Genomic DNA, 9,763 nt, shown 5'->3' on the forward strand with positions numbered 1-9,763 from the left:
TCACCATCCCCCATAAAACACTCAAGGAAACGTTTAAATCCACATTGTTATTAACAAAATATATTAACGGTGAATTTAGAAAACACAGGCTTCCAAAACTTTTTTATATACAGTATTGTATGCAAAAATGATTTGATTATAACCAATCACTTCAAACAAAACGAAAACAATTTAAACACATATACAACACAAAAAGAAACATAACTTGTTTTTGCAAATGTAAAAGTAAATGGCTCTGCAACTAGAAAAATGTGAGATTCTTGTGTTGCCATCTTACACAAACAAAACACTGAGAAAGAAAACCAACAGGAAAGATATAAAAGGTGGTCACCCAGTTAGGCATCTGGCATAGGCATGAAATAGAAGTGAAAGCCCAAAAAAAACAGAGAACATTGGGAATGACCATGAGTTATCATACAACAAAAGAAAAATATGCATGCGCACATACAAACGTCAGTTTGTCTCATTCTCCTGTCACATCAATTTCTCCTTCATCTTCGCTTGGAGTCGTATCAGAGTGGACGAGCATGTACTGATATTGCGTGGCGACGGGCATTCTTTCTGGGGAGGAGAGCATAACGTCTACTTCGATGAACTCTTCATGGCCGCTTTCTGGGCTCATTGGTGGCTCAGTGGCAGCAGACAGGTGTGGACTGATTTGTGGGTTCACATTGGACTCCACAGTCATTTGATTTTGCCGGCATGGCTGGCTGTCACTAAGAGAGCAACCTGGGTTGTAATTTTTAGGTGACATCACAACAAACTTCTTTCCTGCAATTCGAAGATGAACAAGCAGTCAATTTCTTTACTGATGACTTCTGTATAAAACAGAGTTCAACAGTGGCTTTTAGTGATTAATTAATTCTAAAAAAAAGAATAGTCAATTTGATCAATTGTCAATTTTAACACCTTTATTACATATCTTGTTCTTGTGGTGTATTTAATTGAATATATGTGGAAAGGGATTTGCTAATCACTGTATTCCAGGTTTGTTTTTGTTTTTTATGGTTTAACAACGCCCCAAATTCTTTGGAATTGGGGTCTGTAGATACAAATTCCTTTGTACTACTTTTCATCACCACCTTGACTTTCACAACTGAAATCATTGAACACAAGTGAATGTACAACACCAAAAACATGTTGTGTAGCAATACCTTGTACGTGGTTCTTCTGTGTTTGGTCCATCTCAGTATGTTGAGCAAATGATTGTTGGACGACGTCCACTGAAGGCTGCTCGTCTCTGAAGAAAGCGGACTCCTTTTTAGAAGAGCTCCCTGATCCTTGTTGTAATCCATCTTTCTCAACTGTGGATCCGTTGAGAATTTGATCATCCGAAACGTTAACATTTACAGGGCATTCTTCCTGAAGCTGAATAATGTCAACGTCTTCATCTAATTTCGTTTTAGCAACGTCTTGACTTTTGCTTGATTTCTTTTTAAAGTTGTGGCCTTTTAAAAAGGTCTGAAATTCCCTGAAAGCAACCCTCCGTTTGGGCGCTTTGTTATCGTCAGCCTTTGCAGCGCTCTCAACATTTTTCAGTGTAACCATCTCCTTTCGTCTTCTCTTCCTCATTTTTAGGCCGTTCCCTTTTGTGGTATTGCTCTTTTCCAGCTCTTTCTCTAACAATTCCTCTTCAATCCTCTTCTGATTTTCACTCGATGTGCCTGGAGAGGCAGTGTTTGGAGAAAAAAGTGCTTCAATCGTTTTTGAAGTTGTCCCAGGTTTCTGCTTGATGAGACAGGCTCGTTTTGATGCAACAGGAGGTCTCTGGACCTCAGAGTTTGCATCCGTGTCACTTGGTGGCACTTGAGCTGTTTTCAGACAGCTCCTGGTTTTGGTGCGGGTTTGGCATGTAGGAAGAAGTGCTTCAGTATTTGTTGCTGGTCTCTCGCGTTTCTTCTTGATGAGACGGGCTCGTTTTGATGCAACAGGAGGTCTCTGGACCTCAGAGTTTGCATCCGTGTTATTTTGAGTGCATGTGTCACTTGGTGGCACTTGAGCTGTTTTCAGACAGCTCCTGGTTTTGATGCGGTTTTGGCATGCAGTCGGCGGTTTTGGAGGTCCAGTAGTTCTGGTTCTCTCTTTCTGATGCGTGTTTGTGGTTGACTGTTGATGCCGTTTTCTTAAACAAACGGATCGTGATTTTAGGGAACTTGTAGCCATTTGTCGTTCTTTTGACAGGACATTGTTTTGTGACAAACTAACTGAGCAAATACTCAAGTTTTTTTTACTTTCAATCCCGTCACAGGTTGAACCAGAGACATCTTGTGGATAATCAACATGCACTTTCCTTTTTTTAGGGGCTACAGTATCATCCATAGCAACATCTTTTCTATGGACAAAAGCTCGCTTTACATTCTTGGGGTAACACTTCCTTTCAGCAGCAGTTGGACACGCCATGTTTTTAATACAAGGTCGTGCACGGTTCCGGGTTTGCTGCGGTCCATACTCCAGCTGTTTGAGGCATTGCATTGGCCAGCAGTTCCTATGTGTCTTCAATAAAGGTGGCCGTTTATCTTCTCCATGAGTAAGCGGGAAAACTAGTAATCCAGACTGTTCTGTGAGCAAGGGTCTTTCAAAGCGAGACAACTGACGATTACTAGTGGTTGGGTCATCGATTCCTAGCGAAGAGAGAGGAGAGAGGCATCTAGGAAGCCGCAAATCGTTCCACCAAGGTGGTGAACCCGAAGACATGGACTGCATCTCTTGGAATGGCGGATGGCGTCGGTGACGGTGGCTTAGGAGACCTGTTTGGTCCGCTGATCTCACAGATGGACGATCCTGAGGTTGCAGCGGGATTTTCGCACCGCTAGGATCAACAAGTGGTGCACATTTACGGTTGACCTGATTCTGAGCTGTAGATAAAAAAACAACAAAGATTAAAAAAAAATAAAACAATCTTTGGATATTTGATATTGATAGACCGATATGTTTTTTTGCGGCTACAAAAATACCTACGTGTTAAGTAAAAAAAAGTGGAAACGCATGCATCCACATACCTCTGTATGTTGTTCTATGGGCACTTTGTTCCACAATGTTCTGGTGATATTGACGCTCAGGTGAAGGGGCCACTGAAAGTGTCTTACTTTGCCCCGTGTCTCGCTCTGGAACTCCCAAGTCAGGCAGAATGTTCAGACCCATCATGATGTCCTCCAACAACTTCTCTATCTGCTCATCAGATTCTTCTGCAAGGCCGAGAGGCTGTTGAACAAGTGCCGATTGGAGCGTTCCATTTTGGTGTGGAGCAGTGCAATCGTTGAAGTGAAGTAAAGGTTCAGATGTTGTATTGGGAGGGGGCGGAAGTTTAATGGAGTTGCCGGGTTCAGTTTGTGTAACGTGGGCATGTGGTGTCTGAGCTGCAGTTTGGTGGGACTCCTACAAAGAGATAATCATCAATAAAAACAAATATATGCAGAAATGCCTTATTGAGGAAAAAAATATGGATCATTTCAAGATGCATCAATAGTTGGTAATTGAATCAAATTGTGACCCAGAGAAATGTACGCCTCCAAGTTCCAGTGAGTTCATGTTGCATAATGCAGTACATTGATTTCATATTGAAACAATGTACTGTAAATGCTTTCACTTCATGGCAACCAGCAGATGGACCAGTTGGAATAAATAAGGAAATACAAAATTAACAGGAAGACCCGATTGTGGGAACAAGATCATTTTAATGGGATGCTCATTGAGCCATTTTCAACAGTAAGAAGATAACATTTTGGCTGTGTCCGAATAGGCACCCTACTCCCTATACAGTGGCCTACTGAGGAGGCACGCCATTTTGTAGGGGTGTCAGAATGTCCAGGGAACGAAAATGTAGGCCACTCAAAATTACCGATTAATCGATGTTCACTCAACCGGGTTGATATAGATCACAATGCATTGCGGTTATAAAAAAAAAAACGGTGTGAGCGACAGCGCAAGTGCGAGAATCAAAGTGATGCATTAAATATATATATATACACAGTAAATTCTGTAGAGTAAGTTTGACTATTTAAATAGGACCAAATAGACTCAGTTTTAGATTAATATTTACGCTAGGAAGAGAGTAAAATAAAGAAGTCACTCTCAAGGGTTGAGGAACGGACTCACAACCTTCAGCTTGGGAGACTAGCAACACTACCACCTGAGCTATTCCCCCTCCTGCTGTTTGCTTATCTCCAAGAGACCAAAGATATCGTTTTTGGTCTCCTGGAGTTAGAAAGATTACAGCTGACATGAGTAATATACTAACACACAGCAGGAGCTGCGTGGCTCAGGGAGTAGACCGGCTGTCTCCCAAGCTCAATGTCGTGAGTTCGTTCCTCCACCCTTCAGTAACTTTTATTTACCCCCCCCCCCCCCCCGTTATTTATTTTACACTCTTCCAAGTGTAACTATTACTCTAAGACTGAGTCTATTGCCTTTATCTCCAAACTTGTGTTTGCTAGGTGACCTAACAACAACTGACTTACCACATAAACAATTTAAATCTACACTTGCAGCCCTTACTATCGCTAAAAAAACAATTCTTGTTAACTGGAAAAATAAACAGACTCTGAATATCGACCAATGGTCTAACCTCCTCATAAATCACATTTTAATGGAAAAAATATCTGCCTCAAATAAAAACCAAATATCAAAATTTATAGAAACATGGTCTACGTATATAGAATTTTTTAACCTAATTCTGGTTACTTAATTCTGCCTGTTAGCGAGAGCCACCACATTGTGATAACTTACATTGATGTTTCTGCATTTGGCAATTTATTATTATATTATATTATTAGTATGGGATTTTTTTTTAATAGGCTTTAGGTGAACTGATGAATACACACACGCTCGCACGCACACACACATACTCACCCACATACAAAATATATATATATATATATATATATATATATATATATATATATATATATATTAAAAAAAAATGTTTTTAATAAAAAATAAAAAAGGAGAGCAATGATGACATGTCGAATCGAATGAACAATACTGAGCTCTCCATAAGAAAGAAAAAATAGAGAAAAATAAATAAATTAAAAAAATAAAAATAAAAAACTGAGTCTATTTGGTCCCACTCTAAATTTACGAGTCAAATTTACCCTACAGAATTTACTGTGTACAACGGAAATAATTTCTTTGTTTTAGTTGAAAATATGCACATCAAAGGAATTAAAATACTGTTTTAAAACATTTTCATTCACAATAAATAGTGCGTCATGACGTGTACGGTGATCACGTGATATGCGACAAGGAGCAAGTAGTGAGCTAGCTGTCCGAACTGCCAAACAGAATAAGGGCACGACATATTAGGCCACTATATAGTGCGGGGGGCTATGTAGGGATGAGGGGTTAGGGTACACGTGTCAAGATCCAGTCCTCGGGGGCCTGAGTCCTGCATGTTTTCGAGGTTTCTCTACTCCAACACACCTGATTCAATGATCAGGATAATTATCAGGCTCCTGCAGAGCTTGCTAATGAGCTTAAATATGAATCAGCTGTGTTGAATGTGGGGAAACATCTAAAACATGCAGGACACAGGCCCTTGAGGACCGGACTTTGACACCACTCGACCATAAGGGTGGACATTTGGACACCGTCTTTGTCTATAGTTAACATAATAACGTCATTATTTTTTATGTACAACTAATACCTTCAAAAACTAATTTTGCCACTTGCTGTCAACTGAAGATGACATCACATGTGCTAAGGAAACAAGTAACGACCAATCATGGCTCAGTTTGCTGACCAAACCAACCTAGAAAACAGATCAACCGTGATTGGTCGTTACCTATTTCTTCAGCACAGGTGACATCATCTTCAGTCAACAGCAAGTGGAAAAAATACTTTTTAAAGGTATTCATTGTACATGGAAAATAATGATGTTATCAAATTAGTTCTGGACAAAATATTAACTTTTTACTGTTGAAAATGACTCGATAAGTCAACTATCCCTTTTAACAAGCAAACAAGGCTTCTTCTAAAAATGGCAATAAAGACTCATGAGAAATAAACTGAGTTCCCCCCCAGGCTGGCAAAGTCCACATTGCCTAAATTTTTTGTGCTAGCTGACAGGTTTTCTGCTTTCACATATTAGCAAAATAAGAGTTAAAGCTGAAGAAGATTGTTAATTAGTTGATGTTTACTAGTTTTGTTTCAGTAGTTTTTGTCCACAAATACAGTACAGGACGGTTATTTTTGCATCGGGGCTGGTAGGAACCTGTCCTTACCATTGTGAGTCTATAATCACATCCATATATTAAGGGATAAAAGCTACTATTGTGAATTAGAATCAATGCTTTTCATGAAAGATTCAGAGGCTGAAAGTAACCTAGGCGAGTCTCTCTTACATACCTGAGATAAAGGAGCAAACCCCAACGCTGCCTCATCCTCGTCCTGAATGGTCACAACCTCCCATAATTTTTCTTGTGTCCTCCTCCTCCTCAACTTGACCTGCAAAGCAGAATATCCCAGTGCTTTATTTATCCTGACTCAAGATGAGGATAAAAATATGTGAGGAAGTCCCCACACAAAAGCCATTTGTGTGATTGTGTTTTGACGGTCATTATGGGGTACCATTATGGCGTGTATGTTTTTAAAGTCACACATTTGTGACCCTGGTATCCTGATGTGTTCCTCTTCTGTTACAGTATATCAAGTTTAGAGAAAACTAGGGATGCACAATAATGCTATTTTCAACCGATACGATAAACCAATAATTTAGAAAGTGCCGATGTCGATAACCGATAAGTAAGCCAATAATTGTTTGCAAAATTAACTTGAACACAAATATACTTTCGAGTGCTACTACAGTATAAGTCAAACTTACAAATACTTTGAAACATAGTGTAAAGCACCATGAAGCTGAATTTTGTTGATATCTCTACTTCAAAGACAACCAAACGGTCACGAACTGCGAGTAGGGGTGTTTAAAAAAAAATTGATTCTGCAATATATCGCGATATTATAGCACGCAATTCTCGAATCGATTCAATATGCGGTCGAATCGATTTTTAAACATCAATTCTTAATGGGAATATTCAACAAAACGTCTTACTTAGGGTTAGGGTTCACACGTTAAGCATGGAAGAATGTTATATAAATGGAACATTAAGCCATAATATTTTATTTCAATGCCGTTCAAACATGAAACAGATTGCAACAGATTGTTTGTTAAATAAAGTTGCTCACAGTTATAAGCCTAAAGTTTCAGATGAATAAATCATTTTTCGGACAAATCTTACAGTGTACATGTACACGTTTACGGGTTAGTATTTTCTAAATTTTAATTTTTTTTTTAAATCGCAATAATCAATTTCTAGATTTGTATCGTGATTAATCGGTATTGAATTGAATCGTGACGTATGAATCGTGATACGAATTGAATCGCCAGGTACTAGGCAATTCACATCCCTAACTGTGAGGGTAACATTTTGGGGAGACACAGTAAAGAAAGCCCACACTGGCGACTGCCATGTCACCATGATGCATCACATAAGGTCACGCGCATTATGACATCACAAATAAGCAACACTACCACAACAGATGGACCAACGTGGCAAGTCCAATATTATCGGCGGATTTCCTTATTATCTAGTTTATCTGTATGACGTCAAATTGTCCGATAATTTCAGATAATTATCGGCCACCGATATTATCGTGCATCCCTAACATGTCCAGTTGCGCTTGAAAGTAAAATCATGAGTACAACTGTAAATGTACAAAAGCTAAACGTTGTTTAATGATACAAAAATGCTATAAATCGTCAACCAATTTCACATGCACATTTCTACTCATGTCAACTTCAATCTCTGAAAACATCAAAACAATCACCACAGTATTTGGGATTTTATGAGCACTAAGCATTTTTCTCACCATACAATTCACTCATAAGTTTACCACCCCGCGGGTATGTACATTTTCAAGCACAACTGTAAGCTCAATTAAGTAGATAAGTAATCAATGTCACTCAGAAACAACATACTTGGACCTGAATAGTGTTTCAAAAACAATGAGACAGGTATTACAAAGTTTTGCTATACATTTATATTTACCTTAACAGAAACTGATGCCGACTCCATCAGTTTCATCTTTGCCATGTTCTTCTTTGCTCCCTTGGCAATTGCAGGAATCCTCACTGTTACATGTTTACCTTCTGACATCTTCTTTACTCTATCTCTGCTTGTCTTGCTATTGTCCTTTGTTTGAGTCAGCACATTAGTACTGCCAGTAGAATCAGAACATTCTTGCTGAGGTCTTTGAGAGAAGGAAGTGTCATTGTTGGAACTACAGGTGTGATTGTTGAAAGCTTCGCTATTTAACATTGGCTTTGTTACAGAAGCAGAGGGTTGGTGTGAGCTAGACTTTGGTTGAATTGTGATGTGGTCTGGGGCTACAGGTTTAGTGTTTAGATTTTCTAATGGAGTTTGTGTCCCTGTGGATACACAACTTCTCTTCTCCAATGAATGATGGCCATCGTTCCTTCCTGACATCTCATGTTGCACTTGTGCATCTTTCATTACCGTGCATTTAGAACTCTCTCTGCCTGCAACTTTAAATGCGCAACATTTACTGCAACTCCCAACCTGACTCTCCTGGGGTTGCACCTCCTTCGTCGCCTCACTTGTCTGTCTTTCTATGAGGGGTGTTATCCCAAACTTCTGGACTGCATCCATCACATCCTTCTCTTCCACGCTTCCCTTTACCACCAACTCCCCTGAGTAGAGTAGACCAACCAGCTTCAACAGGGTGTGGGCCTTCAAAGACTGAAGCTGGAGCTTTCGTTTTTGCCCAGATGGAGGAGACGGTGTGGCTGACAGCTTCTGAGACAAGTAAGGGCTAAGAGCCGCTAGAACACAACTATGAGTGGGCACCGAGATACCTTAGGACAAAGATGGATAGCACTCAATTCCCAAGTTTAGGATTACAACATTATAGTTTATTCGAAAGATAATTTTTGTTTATCCTCTGGGACTCACCTTCAGTTTGCAAAAGTGTATCACAGAACTGGGTGCTGTGTTGTTGTCTCTGGAGCTCTCCAAGAAGCGTCATCTCATGGCCCCTCAGCTGGTAGTGCTGCATGTTTCTATTGGCATCGGGAGGTTGATGGCAAATATAATATAACGTACCCACACACCCAATCTTCTACTTCCTAATTTGGGCCTGTTTTTATGTTGAAGCAATAAAATTGTATACGCGTGTGTAAATGGATACATTAAAACAATATGGCCTCCATTCTGAGCAGGCGGCAGCGATCAAAATGACCATCGTCGGGCCACGTGGTCTTAGTGTAAAAATTGAAATATAAATGAACCTTGTCAGTATCACCTAAATTTTTCTAACGAGCTAAGTGACAATTAGCCGTGTATTGCCTCGATATGAAACTGCAATACTATCTTGCAAAACTTTAGACCCTCTTGCTAATAACTTGCCCAAAGTTTCGTGAACAAGTCTACCAATTAAAATGAACGCTGATAACTACCCGTTGAATGCCATTCCAACCCAAGGCTAAGAGCAGCTAGCATTCGAAAGCGTGACTTACCAAAATGTTAGTCACTCGTGCTTTTTTTCCCCATACAATGAAGGTCAAGCCAAAATGCAGTGCGTGTTTCGAAAATAACACAATTTATGTTCAATATCTATGTTGCAGGCTTCCGAGTTAAGCTTCCACAGTGACCAATGGCGCCACAGGTTGGGTCGCCAGCCGGGCAATTAGCGATGACGTCATAGTAGAATACAACAGGCACACGGTTGCCGGAATTGAGGGACTACTGTG

At 39.8% G+C, this 9,763-nt stretch overlaps 1 protein-coding gene across 1 annotated transcript; it reads right to left on the reverse strand.

Moving 5' to 3' along the window:
• Positions 1-90: 90 nt before the first annotated feature.
• Positions 91-9,698, reverse strand: LOC144054621 (uncharacterized). The gene is made up of 7 exons (XM_077569770.1): positions 9,530-9,698; positions 8,967-9,073; positions 8,043-8,869; positions 6,343-6,441; positions 3,000-3,375; positions 1,155-2,855; positions 91-771 (listed from the first exon to the last, which is right to left on the reverse strand). The coding sequence occupies exons 2-7, from the start codon at positions 9,067-9,069 to the stop codon at positions 464-466; spliced, it is 3,414 nt and encodes a 1,137-aa protein (XP_077425896.1). The 5' UTR covers positions 9,070-9,073; positions 9,530-9,698; the 3' UTR covers positions 91-463.
• Between the last annotated feature and the right edge of the window lie 65 nt (positions 9,699-9,763).

The sequence above is a fragment of the Vanacampus margaritifer genome, chromosome 7, assembly GCF_051991255.1.
Source record: "Vanacampus margaritifer isolate UIUO_Vmar chromosome 7, RoL_Vmar_1.0, whole genome shotgun sequence".
NCBI classification, from domain to species: Eukaryota; Metazoa; Chordata; class Actinopteri; order Syngnathiformes; family Syngnathidae; genus Vanacampus; species Vanacampus margaritifer.

Bases quoted from the DNA above. Each gene is read 5' to 3' on its own strand.
- LOC144054621 (XM_077569770.1), bottom strand. From the start codon at position 9,069: ATGCAGCACTACCAGCTGAGGGGCCATGAGATGACGCTTCTTGGAGAG. The intron at 8,870-8,966 runs GTGAGTCCCAGA...CTTTGTCCTAAG, and splicing joins TACACTTTTGCAAACTGAAG to GTATCTCGGTGCCCACTCAT. The intron at 6,442-8,042 runs GTAAATATAAAT...TCTGCTTTGCAG, and splicing joins CGGCATCAGTTTCTGTTAAG to GTCAAGTTGAGGAGGAGGAG.